Source organism: Thalassophryne amazonica, chromosome 22, assembly GCF_902500255.1.
Source record: "Thalassophryne amazonica chromosome 22, fThaAma1.1, whole genome shotgun sequence".
Classification (NCBI taxonomy): Eukaryota; Metazoa; Chordata; class Actinopteri; order Batrachoidiformes; family Batrachoididae; genus Thalassophryne; species Thalassophryne amazonica.
This window is the reverse complement of record NC_047124.1, coordinates 33542533-33567450: the sequence shown is the minus strand read 5'-3', so window position 1 is coordinate 33567450 and position 24918 is coordinate 33542533. Positions and strand designations below refer to the sequence as shown.

General features: G+C 44.9%; 1 protein-coding gene across 2 annotated transcripts in view; it reads left to right on the top strand.

Moving 5' to 3' along the window:
- The first annotated feature begins 205 nt into the window (after positions 1-205).
- The window catches only part of LOC117503798 (NACHT, LRR and PYD domains-containing protein 3-like), a 58241-nt gene continuing 33528 nt past the window's right edge, over positions 206-24918 (top strand). For both annotated transcript variants that reach the window (XM_034163061.1, XM_034163062.1), the window contains exons 1-3: positions 206-336; positions 1341-1437; positions 11615-11740. In XM_034163061.1, coding sequence (XP_034018952.1) covers positions 1355-1437; positions 11615-11740 — 209 coding nt within the window. In that variant the 5' untranslated portion in view covers positions 206-336; positions 1341-1354. The remainder of the gene's footprint in view (positions 337-1340; positions 1438-11614; positions 11741-24918) is intronic.

The window sequence follows — 24918 nt, the reverse complement described above, 5'->3', positions numbered from 1 at the left end:
GAAGCCAGGAACAAAAACTGTGTTACATAGTGTTATTAAATGAAAATAAAGTGATTAACTGTTGAACATGTAAGGTCGGGTATTTTTCATGATGTGTACTCAGCACACAGAAAGTAGCTGAATCCTGTTTTTACACCGTGTCAGGAGTTACAGCCACAAGAAAGAGGAAGTGAGAGTGAGACCGCGGATGAGTTACTGTTTGACACAAAATCACACTGTGTTCAAAGTTGTGATCATATATGAGTTGAGATATGAGGAGGAGTGTTTTACTTTTACTTTGTCTTTTGTGCTGCCATCTGTGTCTTTTTGTCTCTGCTGTTGGCTGCTGATGATCAGGTAAATATTATCATTTTTTTTTAGATGTGAATGACATCATTAAGTGTTACATGATGATTTGTAGTTTTTCCTTTGATTTTTAGTGTGACGGTGGAAGAGATGCAATTTGCTGTCGGCCCTCAGACCACACATTTGGCCAAAGAAATGACTCTAATAAACTTACATTGATTTGTAAAGAAAACGCCCTGATCATGACGGAGTTAAATACTTTGGCATATTCAGGTTTGGTGAATTGTAAACTTTGTAACTGTCCAGGTCTTCCTGGTAAAAGAGATCTTGGTCTCATTGTGATCATCGTGGTTAAGTAAAGGTTAAACTTATATTTATTTGTGAGTTTTTTTGTTTGTAGTGCCAAAGTGACAACACTAGGGGCTGAATTTTGGCCCCAAAGCGTAAGTCATATTTCTTGTAGTTCCTTGACTGACCACCTGGGGGTCTCTTCTCATAGGTTTCTGTGAACCAATTTTAGAGCAGATGTTGATTCACAATGAACTCATTATTGTATAAAGGGGTGGAGTTTGTGTGGCTCTGTGTCTGACAAAAAAAGCCTGAACACACCCCTCTTACTGACCCAGAACCACCAGCTAACAGGATAACCTCAGTTCAGGTGTTCATTAAATTATTTATTTCTTTATTTTTGTATCAGGCTGTAAACATGTTTATTCGGCTCAAAGGTTTGACATTTTAACATGGACTTGAAGGGGAACGTGTTCACTTTTGGAGCCAGCCTCAAGTAGCCAGTCAAGGGACTGTTAGGAGGGTAAGACAACAGTGTTTCTGCTTGGACCAAAGCTCCCGCTCTCCTCCTCCTCCTCTGCATGGATCATATGACAGAGATGCTGTATCTTGTGCTCTGTTGTTCTGTGGGTCTGCTGCCACAAAACTTTTAATTTAGCTACATTTTTTTCTTGAATTCAAAGTTTTTTTCTTTTAGAGTTTGTCACATAACACAGAGGAATGCTGGGAAATCCTGCATGACAGCATGTTGTTGTGTTTGTGTGAAGGTGTGGACTCTGTAATGGATCAGTGTGAGGACACAGAGGAGGGATCCCCAAAAACCAGTCTGTGTGGGGACCATGAGATCCAGATCAAAGATCAGAGGTGAGATGAGGATCTGAAACTATGACTGTTGTCCAGGTCAGTGTCAGAGGTCACATCGCCACGCTGTCATTATTCACATCAGAGCTAAATTCCAACATTTAACAGAAGCTGAAGAAGGTGGCTATGACTGGGGATTCATCAGATTGTATCAATATCGATGCCATTTGCACTTTTTCAATTCCAATCATGTTTATATATGCATATGTACTTATATATATATATATATATATATACGAGGGCTGTCAATAAAGTAACGGTCCTTTTTATTTTTTTCAAAAACTATATGGATTTCATTCATATGTTTTTACGTCAGACATGCTTGAACCCTCGTGCGCATGCGTGAGTTTTTCCACGCCTGTCGGTGACGTCATTCGCCTGTGAGCACTCCTTGTGGGAGGAGTCGTCCAGCCCCTCGTCGGAATTCCTTTGTCTGAGAAGTTGCTGAGAGACTGGCGCTTTGTTTGATCAAAATTTTTCTAAACCTGTGAGACACATCGAAGTGGACACGGTTCGAAAATTAAGCTGGTTTTCAGTGAAAATTTTAACGGCTGATGAGAGATTTTGAGGTGAGACTGTCGCTTTAAGGACTTTTCACGGTGCGAGACGTCGCTCAGCGCTCTCAGGCGGCGTCATCAGCCTGTTCAAGCTGAAAACCTCCACATTTCAGGCTCTATTGATCCAGGACGTCGTGAGAGAACAGAGAAGTTTCAGAAGAAGTCGGTTTCAGCATTTTATCCGGATATTCCACTGTTAAAGGAGATTTTTTTAATGAAAGACGTGCGGACGGGTCCACGCATCGGGACGCAGCCGCCGCGACGCTCCGCCACAGGAAAAATACCTCTGTTGAAAGCCTTAAGGACAAGTTGGAACATGTCCTGCCTGTTAAACAATTTCTCATATACTCACTCCACTGAAAGCCATCAAAAGCCGCCTGGATTTTACAAATGGTTATCAACACGGAGGTGTTTTTCCTGTGCCGCCGCACCGCGTCGTATATATATATACATTCTATTTCTACCACATTTTCTTATTTTATTGTATTGTTCCAAGTATTATTATTATTATTGCTTATCCTTGCACACGCTGTTTGATGCACATTTTCCTCTACTCGCTCCCATCTTGTGTGTTTTTTAAGAGCTGACATAACGTGAATTTCTCCACTGTGAGATCAATAAAGTCTATCATTCCAATTCTTTATCGATTCCCTTATTAATACCTCCTGTGAATTTTCTGTCTACTAGAAGTAGTCAGAAACATTTTATTGAATCTTAAAATAAATAAATATGAAATTGGTCACTGGATCCTTGATCTCTGGACATAAATAGAAATAAATAAAATCTGCACATTTGGTGTCGATTGCTTAATTGCTATGGCTGTGCAAAGCGAACACACACAGCTTTATATATTAGTTAAATTTTATGACTGGTTTGGTTGTAGGATGGACATTGCAGTTCAACAGGAATCGAAGCACTAAACAAAATAAACTGTAATAATTAAACAGTAAATGCCAGAAATAAAAAGTAAACAAAAGCAATGCACAAAAATCCCAAATTAAAGAGCTGATGAAAAAAAAAATGGTGTGACTTTGGCTTTTATTCTTAAAGAGTCACATTTAACAGGTGTAACATATACTCCTTTATTTTCTACAAGGATTCCTTTTTGATTTCACTGATTTGATTTGATTTCACTGGTTATTAATTAAATATCAAGTGCAAAAAAAGTATAGTATTTTTTGGAGAAATGTCACACCAGATAAGTCACAGGGCCTCTGTCAAGGATTTTATATAGTTCATGCTCATATTATCATTTATTTTCTTTAGTTTATGCTTATATTATTTTTCCTCTTAGTGAGAAGAGGAGGTTTTAGAAAGAAAGACTTGTTGTCTGCAAGCTATTTTTCATGTTACATAAGTGCCTTATCCTGCTGTGGACGAGCCGCAAGGCTCATGTCGCAGGAATGGAAGGTTCCAGCAGTCACCTTGTCCCGATATCTCCCTCTTGCAGACATGACTCATGTGTAACCTCTCCCGACTGTCCTTGTTTGTTTTTTCTCATGTTGATGAACTAAATAAAAGGCTGGGCCAGAGGAGGGGATTTTTGGAGAGCTTTGGAGCTTAGCACATAAGCTGCTTCTTGTTCTCCTCCTCTGCGCAGAGCAAAAAAATATATATATTTGTCTCTCTGTGACTGGTTTCATTACAGTGTCTGTGCCTCTCATTTCTTTAAAAACAGGGTGCAAACCCAACAGCCTCCCAAAGTAGTAAGAAAATATGACTTATACTCCAGGAAAATACAGTAGTTTTGAGAAGAGTACTTCAACTAAAGTATTTTTAACACTCCAACTTTTAGTTGTAAATGAGTGTTATTTCAGCAATGTAATAGTACTTATACTTACATTTCCATTGCTCTTTCCGGTGAGACAGCAGCCTGTTGCGTGCAGCTTCGCATAGGTTGTTTGTTCATGTTTTTAATGTAGTTTTTCATGTAGTTGAGATTCAGAGTAATAAGACAGGTTTTTGTGTCTACCTCCAGCAGAAGACTGCCCCTCCCTGAGCCTGGTTCTGCTGGAGGTTTCTTCCTGTTAAAAGGGAGTTTTTCCTTCCCACTGTAGCCAAGTGCTTGCTCACAGGGGGTCATTTTGACCGTTGGGGTTTTACATAATTATTGTATGGCCTTGCCTTACAATATAAAGCGCCTTGGGGCAACTGTTTGTTGTGATTTGGCGCTATATAAAAAAATTGATTGATTGATTGATTGATTTTTTATGGTGTGGGAGATGATCTGTAACGATGTGCCAAATAACTTTGAGCAGGTTTGCTGAAAGCAACCAAGACACACCTGTGTGGGCTTATTTGTGCCAGGACTGTTAAAGCTGAACAGTGCCTCAAAATTTGGGATAAGGCATGATATCCCAAAGGATTTACTGTGGGTTAAAGCTAGAGTTGGTAGTCCTGGAGAGCTAGCAAGACAGCTAGGAAGATCTGGGAGTAGCACTTCCTCTAGCTTCCAACCCCTCCCACAAACCTGAACACGCATCTGACTGTGGGACTCAGCGGGGCATAGGAGAGCCGACTAAAGCCCCTTTCACGCTGGCGTCTTCGTAGAGCTGCGCATTGTGGCGTTGTGTTTCATTTAAATATGCCTTTCTAATGTGTGCACACAGTCGTGTGTAGCCCTTGCAGCTATTTAAAACCAGTTCTTCCTGTCAGCTGTGCAGAAGACATCACTGCACTTGGAAAACAGTGGACTGTATGATGAGGTTTTTACAGTTTCATTGCTGCCACGTATGTAGCCAAAGCTGCTATTTTCTGCCTCTGTGTAAGTGCACCTCTATTCTCTACTGCACGGTGTGGTGCACGTCAGAAACAGTCATTTAACGTTATTATTATTATTATTATTTTGTCTTGGTTGATCATTTTCATCGTGTACAGATGCTGCTGAGTCTGGCTGTGGTAAAGACTGCTGTGAATGAAGCGCTGTGACTCCAAACTTTTAAAGCTCCGGCTGCTCCGATCAGGTCCAATGACTTGATCAGACCTGATCAATAAGGACATCTGATTATCTCACCAACATGCAGCAACGGTGCTTTTATTTTAAAGAGTCACTGCACGTATCAGGTTTGATCAGACCTGATCGATCAGGACATTTGATGATCACACCGACATGCAGCGATGAGGTTTTTATTTTAAAGAGTCACAGCGCATATTGTTTGATCACACAGAGAGAGAGAGAGAGAGAGAGAGAGTGTGAGAGAGAGAGAGAGAGTGACAGAGGGAGAGAGCGAGAGAGAGAGAAACCGACCTGTTGTTTCTGGATTTCTGAGTTGAGGTTTGATTCCCTGTTCTGAGCACACAGGTACTGTGGCCTGTGTGATCATGTTCTCAGCTGATTCCTCTGGATGCACGCACTCAGTTTTTGGATGTTTACATGTCCCCGTGTTGCACAGACTTGCTTGCAGTAACACTGTGCTGTGCAGACCTGCTTAAAACTGTGTCCAGCTCTCTACGCTGAAGAAAATTAAACATGTTTAATTTCTAAAGTCCTCCGCATGTAGCCCTCAACATACTGCTGCGTAGGGAGCAAAAACTCAACGTAGAGCTGCTAAAAGTGGGCGGAGAGCTGCTCAACTTGGCATAGACGATACGGCACAATGAGCAGCTCTAATGGCCTTGCCTTACAATATAAAGTGCCTTGGGGCAACTGTTTGTTGTGATTTGTGAGTTAAATGAGTCAACACCCCCGAGTCACACTAACTGTCAGAATGCTCGTAGCACGGGCCGGGGCGGAGGATTAGCAGCTTATTAATTAATCAAAAACCTAGACAGAGCTTTAATTCATTTGAAAGCTTGTCTCTTAGTCTTGTCCATCCAAATTGGAAGTCCCAAAAACCAGTTTTATTTGTTATTATCTATCGTCCACCTGGTCGTTACTGTGAGTTTCTCTGTGAATTTTCAGACCTTTTGTTTGACTTAGTGCTTAGCTCAGATAAGATACTTATAGTGGGCGATTTTAACATCCATACAGATGCTGAGAATGACAGCCTCAACACTGCATTTAATCTATTATTAGACTCTATCGGCTTTGCTCAAAAAGTAAATGAGTCCACCCACCACTTTAATCATATTTTAGATCTTGTTCTGACTTATGGTATGGAAATAGAAGACTTAACAGTATTCCCTGAAAACTCCCTTTTGTCTGATCATTTTTAATAACATTTACATTTACTCTGATGGACTACCCTGCAGTGGGGAATAAGTTTCATTACACTAGAAGTCTTTCAGAAAGCGCTGTAACTAGGTTTAAGGATATGATTCCTTCTTTATGTTCTCTAATGTCATATACCAACACAGAGCAGAGTAGCTACCTAAACTCTGTAAGGGAGTTAGAGTATCTTGTCAATAGTTTTACATCCTCATTGAAGACAACTTTGGATGCTGTAGCTCCTCTGAAAAAGAGAGCTTTAATCAGAAGTGTCTGACTCCGTGGTATAACTCACAAACTCGTAGCTTAAAGCAGATAACCCGTAAGTTGGAGAGGAAATGGCGTCTCACTAATTTAGAAGATCTTCACTTAGCCTGGAAAAAGAGTTTGTTGCTCTATAAGAAAGCCCTTCGTGAAGCTAGGACATCTTTCTACTCATCACTAATTGAAGAAAATAAGAACAACCCCAGGTTTCTTTTCAGCACTGTAGCCAGGCTGACAAAGAGTCAGAGCTCTATTGAGCTGAGTATTCCATTAACTTTAACTAGTAATGACTTCATGACTTTCTTTGCTAACAAAATTTTGACTATTAGAGAAAAAATTACTCATAACCATCCCAAAGATGTATCGTTATCTTTGGCTGCTTTCAGTGATGCCGGTATTTGGTTAGACTCTTTCTCTCCGATTGTTCTGTCTGAGTTATTTTCATTAGTTACTTCATCCAAACCATCAACATGCTTATTAGACCCCATTCCTGCCAGGCTGCTCAAGGAAGTCCTACCATTATTTAATGCTTCAATCTTAAATATGATCAATCTATCTTTGTTAGTTGGTTATGTACCACAGGCCTTTAAGGTGGCAGTAATTAAACCATTACTTAAAAAGCCATCACTTGACCCAGCTATCTTAGCTAATTATAGGCCAATCTCCAACCTTCCTTTTCTCTCAAAGATTCTTGAGAGGGTAGTTGTAAAACAGCTAACTGATCACCTGCAGAGGAATGGTCTATTTGAAGAGTTTCAGTCAGGTTTTAGAATTCATCATAGTACAGAAACAGCATTAGTGAAGGTTACAAATGATCTTCTTATGGCTTCGGACAGTGGACTTATCTCTGTGCTTGTTCTGTTGGACCTCAGTGCTGCTTTTGATACTGTTGACCATAAAATTTTATTACAGAGATTAGAGCATGTCATAGGTATTAAAGGCATTGCGCTGCGGTGGTTTGAATCATATTTGTCTAATAGATTACAGTTTGTTCATGTAAATGGGGAATCTTCTTCACAGACTAAAGTTAATTATGGAGTTCCACAAGGTTCTGTGCTAGGACCAATTTTATTCACTTTATACATGCTTCCCTTGGGCAGTATTATTAGACGGTATTGCTTAAATTTTCATTGTTACGCAGATGATACCCAGCTTTATCTATCCATGAAGCCAGAGGATACACACCAATTAGCTAAACTGCAGGATTGTCTTACAGACATAAAGACATGGATGACCTCTAATTTCCTGCTTTTAAACTCAGATAAAACTGAAGTTATTGTACTTGGCCCCACAAATCTTAGAAGCATGGTGTCTAACCAGATCGTTACTCTGGATGGCATTTCCCTGATCTCTAGTAATACTGTGAGAAATCTTGGAGTTATTTTTGATCAGGATATGTCATTCAAAGCGCATATTAAACAAATATGTAGGACTGCCTTTTTGCATTTACGCAATATCTCTAAAATCAGAAAGGTCTTGTCTCAGAGTGATGCTGAAAAACTAATTCATGCATTTATTTCCTCTAGGCTGGACTATTGTAATTCATTATTATCAGGTTGTCCTAAAAGTTCCCTAAAAAGCCTTCAGTTGGTTCAGAATGCTGCAGCTAGAGTACTGACGGGGACTAGCAGGAGAGAGCATATCTCACCCGTGTTGGCCTCCCTTCATTGGCTTCCTGTTAATGCTAGAATAGAATTTAAAATTCTTCTTCTTACTTATAAGGTTTTGAATAATCAGGTCCCATCTTATCTTAGGGACCTCGTAGTACCATATTACCCCATTAGAGCGCTTCGCTCTCAGACTGCGGGCTTACTTGTAGTTCCTAGGGTTTGTAAGAGTAGAATGGGAGGCAGAGCCTTCAGCTTTCAGGCTCCTCTCCTGTGGAACCAGCTCCCAATTCAGATCAGGGAGACAGATACCCTCTCTACTTTTAAGATTAGGCTTAAAACTTTCCTTTTCGCTAAGGCTTATAGTTAGGGCTGGATCAGGTGACCCTGGACCATCCCTTGGTTATGTTGCTTTAGACGTAGACTGTGGGGGGGTTCCCATGATGCACTGTTTCTTTCTCTTTTTGCTCCGTATGCATCACTCTGCATTTAATCATTAGTGATCGATCTCTTTTTCCTGGTTCTTTCCCTCAGCCCCAACCAGTCTCAGCAGAAGACTGCCCCTCCCTGAGCCTGGTTTTGCTGGAGGTTTCTTCCTGTTAAAAGGGAGTTTTTCCTTCCCACTGTGGCCAAGTGCTTGCTCATAGGGGGTCGTTTTGACCGTTGGGGTTTTTCATAATTATTGTATGGCCTTGCCTTGCAATGTGGAGCGCCTTGGGGCAACTGTTTGTTGTGATTTGGCGCTATATAAGAAAAAAGTTGATTGATTGATTGATTGATTTGGCGCTATATAAATAAAATTGATTGATTGATTGATAATGTGAAAGGGCCTTAAAGGCATCCTGACACAAGAATGTCTTTGATTCACTCAGTAGCACACACACACGTCATCATGATGATCCCACCTGCTGTGTTCCCAGCTGGATGCTGTTCTTTGTTCTCGCGGCTGCCACACACTCTACGCTGGACGCAGTGTATATAAAATAATTATTTTGTGTCGGATTAATCATTTTCTTTGCAAATTGGCCATTGAAAATGGCTGTAATCACTTCCTGAATCACAGAGGAACGCTTCAGCTTCAGCCGACCGCGCACGTGTGCCTAACAAGCTGCAGAAAGCATTTTGAGCCGTCTAAAAAGGTAATTATTTGTCATGTTTACATTGTCATGGGTTGGTAAAACAGTTGTGTGTTCTTTCCTTCTTGTGTGCACCTGTTAAATATGTCTTAACTTCTTGTTATAATCGTTCAGACGACCTGCACTCTGATGTGATCCGCTGACGTCACCACTTGATCTGTTCACTTCTTCTTTACTCCACTTGATCAGCTGCACATCGTGTTGGCGATTAGATTGTGCCACGTAGCACGACATTTATGCGTGAAATATTTTTTTGAACATTTCAGCTCATGTATAAATGCGTTGCCTCCTCTTGGTCGATCCGATCATGACATGGTTCACCTAGCTCCCTCTTACTTGCCTGCAGTTAAAAGGCTGCTTGTTACCACCAGAACCCAGAGGCAGTTGAAGCCCTCAAGTGTTGTTTTGGGAGAACTGACTGGGGTATTTTTAGTGAGGTGTACGGAAATGATATAGATGTGTTAACAGAATCAAATCAACCTGTTATGAAAACATCATCTCCTCCAAAGACAATCACTGCTATTCAAACAACAGACCATGGATTACCAGCAACCTGAAAGCCCTTATAAATGAGAAGAAGCAGGCTTTTAGAATGGGTGACAGGGACAAAGTTAGAGAAATCCAACGGGAACAGAAGGTGGGGTTGAGGGAGGGTAAAAGAGCTTATAGCTGCAAGAACTGCACCAAGATGGTGCAAGGCAGGTGTGGGCTGGTATGAGGAAGTTTACAGGTATGAAACAGAAAGGGGGAGTTTTGTCTGATGGTGACCAAAATCTAGTTGATGATCTAAACACATTTTTTAACAGCTTTGGCCACCCCAAACAAGCACAGTCCCTACAGTCCTCCCAGTCTGTCTGAACTACAGCCGGCTCCCTGTCAACTTCAGTGTTTTCCTCCTTCATTCAATCCACCCTCACTAGCTGTTCAGGGTCCAGGCTCCACTCTTTCACTGGTAGGGAAACCACTGACTCTCTCTCCAGCTCAGGCCAAGAGGAAGTTGGACCGATTGAAGATGGAGAAAGCAGTGTGACCGGATAAAATCAGCCCTAAGCTATTCAAGAATGGCTCTACTGAATTGTGTGGTTACAGAGGGTCCCCAAGCTATGAAAGACATCTTGCTTGGTTCCTCTGCCAAAGAACAGTTGACCTACTGAAAATAAGGACTATAGGCCTGTAGTCCTTATTTTATATGTAATGAAGGTGTTAGAGAGCTGATCCTCCCCCTCATCAGGACCACTGTAGCACCTCACATGGATGTTCTACAGTTTGCCTACCAACCGAATATTAATGTAGATGATGCACTCATCTATATGCTACACATCTGGGTACGGCTAATGTTTTGTGAGGTTATTGTTTTTTGACTTCACAAGTGCATTCAGTATTATCCATCCTGTGCTGCTGGGTGAGAAGATAAGGAGAAGGGAGGTGGGTCCATCAGTGGTCCAGTGGTGTGTGGAATATCTCTCCCACAGACTGCAAGTTGTGTCTTGGATACCACCCTGAGTAGCACGAGGGCACCACAGGGAACGGTATTGGCACCATTCCTCTATACCATTTACACTGCAGGTTTCAAGCATATCACCAGCAACATCTTTCTCCAAAAATCCTCTGATACAGCAGTTACCAGCCTGATTCAGGGACAAGATGAGGAGGTTTACAGAAAATCCATCAGAGAGTTTGTGACCTGGAGTGAGCACAATAAACTTATCTTCAACACCGGAAAAAAACTAAAAAGATGACTGTAGATTGTAGCCGAGGTAGAGTGGTCCATGCAACACCTATTACCATTGAGGGCACCAAGGTGGAGGTGGTTTGTAACCACAAATACCTGGGTGTGCAGCTGGATCACAAGCTGGACTGGAAAAGTCAGGCAGAGTCTGTGTATCGCAAGGGGCAAAGCCAATTGTATTTTGTAAGGAGGCGCACGGTCATTTAATATCTACCCACCCTTGCTTTGGACTGTTTACCACACAGTTGTGCCCAGCGCTATATTTTTAGTGGTAGCCTGCAGGGGAGAGGGCATTCGTAGCAGACAGAAACAGACTGAATAAGCTTATTAAAAAGCAGGCTATGTAGATGACTCAGAACTTTCACCAGTCCAACAGGTGTCTGAGGAGAGGATGCTCTCAAAGCTCAAGACCATTAAGGCTAAGATCTCTCACCCCCTCCATGCCCTGGAGGTGACCACCTGTAGCACCTTCAGTCACAGGCTGTTGGTACTGAGGAGCAAGTCATAGTATTTTAGACAGACTGTCCTGCTGCTGTTAGGCTGTTTAATGCACATTGACTATTAAAATGATGTTGTGGTTTTGCACTTTCATTTTATTTTATTTTGTATCATATGTTGATGATAGATGTATGAAATTTATGTCTGTGTGAGCTGCTGCCACAGAATATTTTCCTGTGAAGGATCAATAAAGTATCTATCTGTCTATCTATCAACTGCTCAGAGCTTTGTGTGTGTTCCAGACCACAGCAGGACACAGCGCCCTCTGCTGGACCTCAACCTGAACCCAGCTTGATGTCTCTGAAGAGTGACTGGTCAAAGAGACATCTCATTCAATTCAAAGGACAACGAGCGTCTGCTGGACAGAAGTGAGATCTTACTGACACTAAAATCTGTTTCAAAATTATTCATCCTCTGAATTTTAGCATAAATCAGAATTTTCTTTCATTAATAATGTAACACAGACACGAGGCGTCAGGCCAAAACACGGAAGACTGCAGTGCAGAAACCACTGATCTGTAGAACTCAAGATCAGTGGCAGAAATGTGTCACAGGACGTTTATACAGAGCAGTTTTCTGAAAAAAAATTGTTTTTTGTTTTACCTCAAAATTCATTTCTGATTATTGTAAAAAAAAAAAATAAAAAAAAAATAGAACACTTGTATTTAAAATAGTAACAACAACAAAAAAGATTCTTTAGAAACTTTTCTTCATCTGTAAATTAAAACCATAACTTACATGTGATTTCTTGTTTAACATAAGGAACCTTGGACGTTTATTTTAGACAAATAAAATAACATAGAAATGTGTAAATTTTTTGAGTCTGGTAGATTATTCATATCTCATTTCAACCAGAAAAAACAGACACTGGAAATAAATACAAATGTTTATTATTAATGCAACAGGAGATAATTTAACAATGACTGCAGTGTGATTGTTAAGGCGACATAAACCTCATGATGAAATCATTTTTTTATTTAGTCATTTCAACATTTAATTACGTCCTCGTTGATTATGTGTTTGCTTTGAATGTTGCAATCAGGACAGAGAAATTTCTGAAAAAATGAATTTTACTATTGTAGTGATTGTTAATGTTTTAAAATTATGCACAATCAGGGCGGGGCTTCTTCTACCTGTGCAAATGTCTTTTGACTTAACTTTGGACTTCACGGACATGTTTAATGATTCATTCCTTAATGTTAAAATATAAAATGAAACAGCAGGTGTTGGTTTGCTGGACTCTCGGGACATTTAACCAAAGTCTCCTCTGCAGCTTCGAACTCTGGTGGAGTTTTTAAAGATACTTTATCTCTCATTTTGAAAAGCAGAGAGGTTTTCTTCTGACTGGACTTCAGGTTTTGGTGTTTAGCTCAACACTTGAAGTTTTTGAAGTGCATCTGCACAGCAAAAATTCCTGATTGTGGGACAAATAAAAAACCTATCTTAAAATAGAAGAAACACTAAACAGTTAAAAAAACAAACAAAAAAAGAAGAGAGTTTTTATGGTCTCAGAATTAACAAAAATGCTGCAGCTTATTTGGTTAAAAAAAAAAAAAAAAAAAAAAAAAAAAATATATATATATATATATATATATATATATATATATATATATATATATAAGTTAAAATGTTCAGCTGACTGTGATTGTGCAGCTAAAAGGCTAAGCAAACGTTAGCCGAACATTAAACCTTCAGAAGTGCACATCACAATTTATTTTTAAATTATTCTCACCTCAAAAAAGTAAGTAAGAAGTAAGCTCCGTTGCTTAAACTGGGTATTTTTATATATCCAAAAGTGAGGAATTTTGGACTGCGTGGTTCTGCTCCATTACGCTGACTGCCTACCTCGGTCTACCCAGGGATGAGACCTGAACACTGACTGCTTTGTGCAGGTCAGCCCACTGTCACGGTTTGAATGATATCCCACCATCATCAGTCCTCCCTCGGCTCGGCGTCATGCTGATAAGTAGATTTTAAAGCTTTTTTTGTGGTTCCTCAGACGCAAATCAAAGATGGCGATCACTCAGCTTTCTCAGGAATTGAACATCTTTGGCCCTTGCTGTGTCCCACGTGACATCCAAATGCGTTGGGAGGCGTTACCTAACGCATATAAAGCATGCAATGTGAAAAGCCCTTAAGAGTGCTCGCTCTAACAACTGTGAAAGGTTGCAAGAAATAAACACATCTGAAACTGAAAACACTGTTTTGGAAGCTAGTAACACCTCTGAAATGATTTAAGACATTTTGCGGATGTTAGCGTGATAGTGTCACAGGCTAGCTGGAAACAGGTTACTTTGTGTGTAAATATAACCTCTGTGTCATATATATTACAGAAATGATGGGGAAAAATAACACTTCTATAGCTAAAAATGGTGTTTGTGAAACCTGACAACAACTCTGGAGTGACTTACGAGACATTTCTCAGACATCAGAATGCATGCTAACTCAAAGCTAATTTCTGCTCTTGTCAATACCTCATAAAGACAAATAGTCTTTATGATTGATTGATTAATAGAGGGCCTTGTGTTGTGTGGGCCGCTGAAGAGGAGGTACTGCTGGCCCACCACCACAAGATGGCGCCCTGCTTGAAGTGCGGGCTTCAAGCACGAGAGGGCGTCGGAGCGACCGGGAGTGACAGCTGTCACTCATCATCCGTACCAGCTGTCACTCATCCACTACTCATCACCACCACCATAAAGGCCGGACTGCAACTCCACCTCCCCGCCGAGAAATCAGCTACTATTCAGGCAATTACTCTGCTAAGCTTAACTGTGACAAATAGTCTGATCTCATTTGCAACCGTTTTCCTGTGACGGTGTCCTTATCTGTGGTATTGGCGTTTGGTGTGGACTGCGACGGCTTCACCTCACACCCCAAACCAGATAAGTGGTTTCACAGCAGCTGCACGAGTGTGTGATTGGAGGTGGAGGTTTTCCCTCCTAACTGTATACAGACTGTGGGATTACTGAGTGTGTGAACTCACACTCATCAGGACTGTCTCTGTTCTCTGCCAGCTGTACCGGGTCTGACTGCTGAAGACAGCGGCCACCTGGGGCGCAGGGCTTGGCGGCTCCGGTGTTCTTCAGCTCCGTTGGTGGTGGAAGCTGTGTGGGATCCGGCTCTTCTCTCGCCAGGCGTCTTCTATCGTCGAGCCTGCCCACACGTCACCTGGTGTATAATTGACATTCCACCATATTGTTATTGTCTGTACGTCGTTGTGCGATTCACAACATTAAATTGTTACTTTTGGCTTATCCATTGTCCGTTCATTAACGCCCCCTGTTGTGGGTCCATGTCACGACACTTTCACAACAGGATTTCTCGGCCAGCGTCATGGATCCCGAGGGGCGTCAACCATCGCTTGAACAGCCAATGGAAGAGCGAGGTGCACAGGCACCAGCAGGAGGCATGTTGGGTGAGCTGCAGCACATCTTAACCGCCTTTACCGCTCGGCTGGACTTAGTTACCGAGCAGAGCATTATTCTCAATCGTAGGATGGAGGCTCTCACCGCCCAGGTGGAAGCGCATGCTCAGGGCGCTGCTGCAGCACCTCCTCCTGCTGACAGTGTGCCAGAGACAGACATTCCGCTGGTCATTCAATGAACCCCACCTTCCCCTGAAGCATACATAAGCCCTCCGGAGCCGTACGGAGGCTGTGTGGAGACGTGCGCGGACTTCTTGATGCAGTGCTCGCTCGTCTTTTCACAGCGTCCAGTCATGTACGCGTCAGACGCTAGCCAGGTGGCTTACGTTATAAATTTGCTTCGAGGAGAGGCACGCGCCTGGGCTACGGCGCTCTGGGAGCAGAAGTCATGGCTCCTAACGGTTTACACTGAGTTTGTGAGGGAGTTCCGACAGGTGTTCGACCACCCTCATAGAGGCGAGACCGCTTGAAGCGTGCTGCTGTCGATACGGCAGGGGCGTCGGAGCGCAGCGAAGTATGCAGTCGACTTCCGCATCGCGGCAGCGCGAGCCGGCTGGAATGCTGTTGCGCTCCGCGCCACCTTTGTAAACGGACTGTCTCTGGTCCTTAAGGAGCACCTGGTGGCGAAGGACGAGCCGCGGGATTTAGACGGGCTTATTGACCTGGTTATACTCTTAGACAACCGATTAACAGAACACCGACGAGAGTGAGACGAAGGGCGTGGTCAGGCACAAGCCGTCCCTCTTCCTCCCGGGTCCGAAAGGGAGCCGACTTCCCCACGCTCCGCTGCCAGGGCTCTCCATGTGATGACAGCACCCCCTGCTGACGTTGCTAGGGAAACGAGCAGGACCAAAAAGCGATCAGATCAGAGACAAAGGAGGCTGATCCGTGGAGAGTGTTTTCTCTGCAGCTCTACTGAGCACACACAGAGAGAATGCCCCAAACGGTCAAAACAGCAGCACTTGTCCTTAGAGACTGGGCTAAGGGTGGGTCACAACACCCACGTGGGGAGACCCCGACGATCTGCACGTATCCCAGTCACGATCCTGAGTGGGGATCTAACCCTTCACGCCCCAGCACTGGTGGACACGGGGTCGGAGGGGAATCTGCTGGATAGCAGATGGGCAAAGGAGGTTCGGCTCCCTCTAGTGGCCTTACCGTCACCATTGTCGGTGCGGGCACTAGATGGCACCCTTCTTCCACTAATCACACACCAGACACAGCCAGTGACATTGGTGGTGTCTGGGAATCACAGGGAGGAGATTGTGTTTTATGTAACACCTTCTACCTCCCGAGTAATTTTGGGTTTTCCATGGGTGTTAAAACACAATCCCCGGATTGATTGGCCGTCTGGGGTTGTGGTTCAGTGGAGCGAAACCTGCCACCGGGAGTGTTTAGGATCCTCGGTTCCACCCGGTGTGACAGCTAAGGAGGAGGTTTAAGTCCCCCCCCAATCTGGCGGCGGTGCCAGCCGAGTACTACGACCTTGCTGACGTCTTCAGCAAGGATCTGGCACTCACGCTGCCCCCGCACCGTCCGTACGATTGTGCCCTTGATTTGATACCGGGCGCTGAGTACCCGTCCAGCAGGCTGTACAACCTCTCACGTCCGGAACGCGAATCAATGGAGACCTACATCCGGGACTCATTAGCTGCCGGGTTGATCCGGAACTCCACCTCCCTGATGGGTGCTGGTTTCTTTTTTGTCGGCAAGAAGGACGGTGGCCTCCGTCCATGCATTGATTACAGAGGGCTGAACGAGATCACGGTTCGCAACCGATACCCTTTACCTCTGTTGGATTCAGTGTTCACGCCCCTGCATGGAGCCCAAATTTTCACGAAATTGGATCTTAGGAATGCTTATCACCTGGTTCGGATCCGGGAGGGAGACGAGTGGAAGACGGCATTTAACACCCCGTTAGGTCACTTTGAGTACCTGGTCATGCCGTTCTGCCTCACCAATGTGCCCGCGACGTTCCAAGCATTGGTTAATGACGTCTTGCGGGACTTCCTGCATCAGTTTGTCTTCGTATATCTAGACGATATACTCATCTTTTCTCCGGATCCTGAGACCCATGTTAAGCATGTACGTCAGGTCCTACAGTGGTTGTTGGAGAACCGGCTGTTTGTGAAGGGCGAGAAGTGTGAGTTTCACCGCACTTCTTTGTCTTTCCTGAGGTTCATAATCTCCTCCAACTCCGTCGCCCCTGATCCGGCCAAGGTTGCGGCGATGAGAGATTGGCCCCAACCAACGAACCGTAGGAAACTACAACAGTTCCTCGGTTTTGCAAATTTCTACCGGAGGTTCATCAAGGGCTACAGTCAGGTAGTTAGCCCCCTGACAGCCCTGACCTCCACAAAAGTCCCCTTCACCTGGTCAGATCGGTGCAAAGCCGCGTTTAGGGAGTTGAAACGCCGGTTCTCGACTGCACCGGTTCTGGTGCAGCCCGATTCCAAGCGCCAGTTCGTAGTTGAAGTGGACGCCTCTGACTCAGGGATAGGAGCCGTGCTATCCCAGAGCGGGGAGTCCGACAAGGTTCTCCATCCATGTGCCTACTTTTCCCGCAGATTGACCCCAGCTGAACGGAACTATGACGTCGGCAATCGGGAACTTCTTGCAGTGAAGGAGGCTCTTGAGGAGTGGAGACACCTGCTGGAGGGAGCATCGGTACCATTTACGGTTTTCACGGACCATCGGAACCTGGAGTACATCCGGACCGCGAAGCGTCTGAACCCCAGGCAAGCCCGCTGGTCGCTGTTCTTCGGGCGTTTTGACTTCCGGATCACCTACCGCCCCGGGACAAAAAACCAACGATCTGACGCCCTGTCCCGGGTGCATGAAGAGGAGGTCAAGACCGAGCCGTCAGACCCCCCTGACACCATCATCCCAGAGTCCACTGTCGTGGCCACCCTTCCTTGGGACGTGGAGAAGACCGTCCGGGAGGCCCTGACACAGAGCCCGGACCCGGGGACAGGTCCAAAGGACAAGTTGTACGTCCCACCAGAGGCCAGGGCTGCGGTCCTTGACTTCTGTCACGTTTCCAAGCTCTCCTGTCATCCAGGGGTGCAAAGGACCGTGGCAGTGGTCCGGCAGCGCTTCTGGTGGGTGTCTATGGAAGCTGACATCCGGGAGTATGTCCAGGCCTGCACCACCTGTGCCAGGGGCAAAGCCGACCACCACAAGGCCCAAGGCCTCCTCCAGCCTCTGCCCGTGCCTCGTCGCCCCTGGTCTCATATTGGCCTGGACTTTGTCACAGGCCTCCCGCCGTCCCAGGGCAACACCACCATCTTAACGATAGTGGACCGGTTCTCCAAGGCGGCCCACTTCGTGGCACTCCCGAAGCTCCTGACGGCCCAGGAGACTGCAGACCTCCTGGTCCGCCACGTCATGCGTCTGCATGGGATTCCATCAGACATTGTCTCGGATCGTGGTCCTCAGTTCTCCTCCCAGGTCTGGAGGAGTTTCTGCAGGGAACTGGGGGCCACTGTCAGTCTCTCGTCTGGGTACCACCCCCAGAAGAACGGGCAGGCAGAGCGGACGAACCAGGAACTGGAGCAGGCCTTCCGCTGCGTGACCTCCGCGCACCCGACGGCCTGGAGTGACCATCTGGCCTGGATCGAGTACGCTCATAATAGCCAAGTCTCATCTGCCACCGGCCTCTCCCCGTTTGAGGTGTGTTTTGGGTACCAGCCCCCATTGTTTCCGCTAGTGGAGGGAGAGGTCGGGGTGCCCTCGGTCCAGGCCCATCTGAGGAAGTGCCATCGGGTGTGGCGTACCACCCGCTCTGCCCTGCTCAGAGCCCGGACGAGGGCTAAGGTCCATGCAGACCGCCGGTGTTCCCCGGCCCCTGCTTACCAGCCCCGGCAGGAGGCCTGGCTATCCACTAAGGACATCCCCCTGCGGGTGGAATCCCACAAATTAAAGGACAGGTACATCGGACCATTTCCCATACTCAAAGTCCTCAGTCCGGCCCCAGTGAAGCTGAAGCTGCCAGCTTCACTGCGGATACACCCCGTGTTTCATGTGTCAAGACTCAAGCCCTGCCATACCTCACCACTGTGTGCCCCGGGACCAGTGCCGCCTCCTGCCCGGATCATCGACGGGGAGCCCGCGTGGACGGTACGCCGGCTCCTGGACGTCCGTCGAAAGGGCCGGGGGTTCCAGTATCTGGTGGACTGGGAGGGTTATGGCCCCCGAAGAGCGCTCCTGGGTGAAGAGGAGCTTCATCCTGGACCCGGCCCTCCTGGCCGACCTCTACACCCGTCAACCGGACAAGCCTGGAGGCGCCCGTTGAGGGGGGGGGTCCTGTTGTGTGGGCCGCTGAAGAGGAGGTACTGCTGGCCCACCACCACAAGATGGCGCCCTGCTTGAAGTGCGGGCTTCAAGCCCGAGAGGGCGTCGGAGCGAACGGGAGTGACAACTGTCACTCATCATCCGTACCAGCTGTCACTCATCCACTACTCATCACCTCCACCATAAAGGCCGGACTGCAACTCCACCTCCCCGCTGAGAAATCAGCTACCATTCAGGTAATTACTCTGCTAAGCTTAACTGTGACTAATAGTCTGATCTCATTTGCAGCCGTTTTCCTGTGACGGTGTCCTTATCTGCGGTATTGGCGTTTGGTGTGGACTGCGACGGCTTCGCCTCACACCCCAAACCAGATAAGTGGTTTCACAGGAGCTGCACGAGTGTGTGATTGGAGGTGGAGGTTTTCCCCCTAACTGTATACAGACTGTGGGATTACTGAGTGTGCGAACTCACACTCATCAGGACTGTCTCTGTTCTCTGCCAGCAGTACCGGGTCTGACTGCTGAAGACAGCGGCCACCTGGGGCGCAGGGCTTGGCGGCTCCGGTGTTCTTCAGCTCTGTTGGTGGTGGAAGCTGTGTGGGATCCGGCTCTTCTCTCGCCAGGCGTCTTCTATCGTCGAGCCTGCCCACACGTCACCTGGTGTATAATTGACATTCCACCATATTGTTATTGTCTGTACATCGTTGTGCGATTCACAACATTAAATTGTTACTTTTGGCTTATCCATTGTCCGTCATTAACGCCCCGATGTTGTGGGTCCGTGTCACGACACTTTCACAACACCTTGAACATGTACAAATTGTATGTAAAGTAACAGTACGTGTATTATATATATATATACTAGCTGGGGTACCCGGCGTTCCCAGGTTCACCAGTTTAAGATATACAAGGTATGTCCAAAAAGTATCGGACCTTTTTATTATTTGCATTGTGGCGGAGCCGCATGGCGCAAAGCACCGCCGTGATGAAGCCTCACAGGACATGTTGGGGCATGTCCAGCTCATGCACAATTTCTCGGATACTCACACGACTGAAAAGCAACCGGAAGCCATCTGAAAGCCACCTGAAAGCCGTCCAAAAAAACTCCTGTAACAGTAGAATGTGCTGAAAAAGTGCTGATGTCCATGCCTTCTGCCTTTTTTGTGAAAGTTAGATGACGTCCCGGATCAACAAAGCCTTCACGTTGGAAATGATCTGGCTGTTTGAGCGGGGTTTGAGCCTGTCCATCAGCGCTCAGAGTGCGCCGCGCTTGTTGTGAAAGTGTAGGAAACGGACACAACCAGGCGGCGCAAATGACACGGACAATGGAGAAGTCAAATAACAAAGCTTTACTGTTGTGAAACTTGCACAACAAACACAACTGATTTACAATTTCGGGAACAAGCCGAATTCCAATGGTGTCGTGTGGGCAGGCTCGAAGGTAGGAGAGTCTGTCCAAGTCGAACCGGAACCACCCGATTTCCACCGCACCACCCGACCCCCGGGAATACTGGAGCGCCAAGTCCCGAACTCCCAGGTGGCCCACTGCCTCAGCTCGTCGGATCCCGGTACTGCTGGCGAGGAACGAAACAGTCAGATGTGGGTGCGGCTGCACCCCAGCAACACGTAGGGTGGAAACACCACCTCCACCTCTCGTCAGATACAATACTGCAGTGTAGGAATGTGAGTACTTATCCAATAACGTCCAACACAGTCTTCAGCTGTCCTATACACAAGCAACAAGGTATTAAGGTTTTAATCAACAGAATGATTGGCTGAGTTCGTTACCTCCTTGGTAGTGTGATATCTCGGCAATGAGGTGGAGATGCCGTCCTGCTGATATATCCCTGCAGATCCGGTGATTGATGACAGCTGTCGCAGGTGATGGGTGACAGCTGTCACCCTGGCTGCTCCTGTGAGGTGGCAGCGCCCTCTGGTGCCTGGAGCCCGCACTCCAGGCAGGGCGCCCTCTGGTGGTGGTGGGCCAGCAGTACCTCCTCTTCAGCGGCCCACACAACAGCGCTCTCAGACCTGTGGGCAGTCTTTAAACCGGCTGGAGCACTCCTTAATCTGTGTAATCCCCATAAAATCGTCACTGAAAGCCATCTAAATTTTCCAAATGGTGTCCAGCTGGAGGTCTCTCACAGTTTCTGGAAAAATTTGATGCAGCAAAGCTCCAAATCGTTCAGACATTTATTCGCAATAAAAATCCGACAAGAGGGGTGGACCACTGCTCACACAAAGCCTGCTCACAGGTGAATGACGCAACCTACAGGCGTGAAAAAAGTCACGCATGCGCACGAAGGTTCAAGCTTGGCTGATGCAATCACACGTGATTCAAATCCATATGGTTTTTGAAAAAAATTAAAAGGCCCGATACTTTTTGGACAGACCTCGTAATCTACAAAATATTCCAAAGTTTATATTTTGTCATAATTGTAGATATCTTATAAGTATATGTAGTCCGAATAGGCAAAGGTTTGGAATCCCCAAACCAAGAGAGAAAACTGAATTTTGCTGCATGCAAGAAACAACAATTAAGTTCTTCAGACTTTATATTGCAGATCAAGTATGCTCATAATCATTAATCAGAATTGATGTTATGACCTTTATAATTGTTGATACATTGCAAATTTAGTTCATAAGAATGCTACTAAAATAAAATGGCTTTTAAGCAAATGTTAATTTTGGATTTGAGATGCTGAATATCTGAACTGGCACACTATCTGCAGGTCTAAATCCTTGTTCCTGGGGACAGTATTATGAAGACTTTACCCTGTATTTATTTTGAACTTGATAAACATAACGCAGTATTGGCCATTAGGTACAGAAAAATCTCAGTTTGAGGGTACATATTGCCATAATGATTAAATCAGATTTAAGGACTATTTTTAAGTAGGACGGCATATCTACTCATTCACACATGGTGTCAAATATCATGGGTGTAATATTGGTAGAGGGGAGTATGGGGATAACAAAGCACATGGAAGAAAGTTACTTTGTATTGAATTGTGTATTATATTCTTACAATCAAAATGTTCAGTATATGATTAGTCAGTAAATGACAGAATACTCACATTTGTTTTTGCTATAAACAGGTCTGAAAACACTAAAGTTTGTAGAGTTGTTCAAATCTTTTCAAAGAGAGGTTTAGCATGTGCAGAGAAAGGATGCATTCATATCAAGGGGGGTATTTGAATCTGTTGGTTATACAACCAAGCTGGCATGCACACCCACGCTATGTGTGCTATCCTGCCACCTTAAAAGCCCGTGGTACATAGCCAACTAATAAAGACAGATTGATCATATTTAAGATCGAAGCATTAATTAATGGTAGGGCTTCCTTGAGCAGCCTGGTAGGAATGGGGTCTAATAGACATGTTGATGGTTTGGAGGAAGTAACTAATGAAAATAACTCAGACAGAACAATCGGAGAGAAAGAGTCTAACCAAATACCATCATTACTAGTTAAAGTTAAAGGAATACTCAGCTCAATAGAGCTCTGACTCTTTGTCAGCCTGGCTACAGTGCTGAAAAGAAACCTGGGTTTGTTCTTATTTTCTTCAATTAGTGATGAGTAGTAAGATGTCCTAGCTTTACGGAGGGCTTTTTTATAGAGCAACAGACTCTTTTTCCAGGCTAAGTGAAAATCTTCTAAATTAGTGAGACGCCATTTCCTCTCCAACTTACGGGTTATCTGCTTTAAGCTGCGAGTTTGTGAGTTATACCACGGAGTCAGGCACTTCTGGTTTAAGGCTCTCTTTTTCAGAGGAGCTACAGCATCCAAAGAAGTGCTCAATGAGGATGTAAAACTAATGACGAGATAATGTATCTCACTCACAGAGTTTAGGTAGCTACTCTGCACTGTGTTGGTATATGGCATTTGAGAACATAACAAAGAAGGAATCATATCCTACTCAGGTCAAAGGAGTTTCAGTCTTTTGTTCATGGTAATGAGTCACTCACATCACCAAGGGAGCCATCAGAAAGGCATCCATCCCATCATTAGAGAGACAGCTGTCCTGTCATTAGGTGTGCTAACTAGAGCACAATAGTTGCTAATTAGAGCTATTTTTATTTAGTCACTAGCCTATAGCAGTCTGCATCTCAGTAGGAGGGGTCTGGTTAGGTTTAAAACTCCAGCTTTTGTTGGCTTCTGTTTTATTCATCTCTACAGGAGTCAGACAGAAGTCAGACTTCCAGAGCAAGAATTTTAGCTGCGGGAGCTTCTGCGATTTGAAGCGAAACGTCCTTGCGTCAAGCAACTTTAAACATAAGTGAACAAAGTGACAAATGGCAAAGTGAAAATGGTGTTTTTGTAACCTGACAACACCTCTGGAGTGCTGTACAAGACATTTCGCAGACGTCAGCGTGTATGCTAACTCAAAGCTAATTTCTGCTCTTGTCAAAAGCTCATAAAGACAGATAGTCTTTTTGATTGTTTAATAGAGGGGCTTCAACATTACGTACAAATTGTACATAAGACAGTAGCATCTTAATAAGTAATGTAAATAACAATAAATGTATAATTTAAATATATATATATATGTATATATGTATGTATATATATGTATATATATATGTATTTGTATTGAACCGTTTTGGTACAGGACATTTGGTTTGGTACAGGGCTGTGCACGTGTGAGTTCGCGTTGCGTTTATTTACTGTATTTTCTGGATTATAGAGCACACCTGAATATTAGCCGACACACCAGTTTTAAAAAGAAAAAGGAATTTGTACATAAATATACCGTGCTTGTCTATAAGCCGCGGGTCTCCCCGTTGAAACATGAGATATTTACACAGAAAGATGTTAGACAGAAAGAGTAACTTTTAATTAAATATGTACCACAAATGCATTGTTTTCCCTGAAGTGTTATACTTAAAAATTGACACGCACATCATCCAGCACGCGCACGGTGTCCCTGCTCCACATGAAGAACTGAGTAATTTTATAACTTTTTCTTGAGATGTCATCGCCTGTGCAGCCAGAATTGCATGGAGGCTGTGGTAAATGAGACATTACTGAGGCACTGTGACTTTTTCGACTTGCTGCTCAAAGACTTAAACCCGGGGCAGAAGGATGGGGGAGAAGGCTTTGCTCCGCTAACTGATCTGACTGTGCAAAGTGCCGCAGAGCGACTTTTCTTCACTAAAACACACAGGCGAGACCTTATACGAGGTCTGTTAGAAAAGTATCCGACCTTATTTAAAAAAAAAACAAAAACATATGGATTGGAATCACGTGTGCTTGCGTGAGCCAACCTTGAACCTTCATGCGCATGCGTGATTTTTTTTTCACGCCTGTTGGTTGCGTCATTCGCCAGGCTTTGAGTGAGGAGTGGGTCCACCCCTCTTGTCGTTTTTTTCATTGTCAGGGAAATGGCCGAGAGACTGATGCTTTGCTTGATCAAATTTTTTTTAGAAACTGTGAGGCACATCCAAGTGGACACCATTCGAGAAATTCAGGTGGTTTTTGGTGAAAATTTTATGGGCTTCAAAGACATTAAGGGATGTTACTGTTGCTTTAAGGACACCCACAGCAGCTGTGGGGCACGCCGCGCTCCAGCTGCCTTCGACAGGCTGAGCCACCATTTCATTTCTAAACGGATGGCTCTGTGGACCTGTGACCATCGTGTGCAATTTCTCTGGTTATCACAAGAGCTGGACATCACCCATTTTCCTGCAGATTTCACTTTCAACAAGAGATTTTGTCATGGAAAGGTGAGCGGATACTTCGCGCGTCATGATGGATTCGCTGCTGGACCGACACAAAACCACCTCCATTTTGGTCTCACAGGATGGCTTTGAGATGGCGTTCAGACAGCTG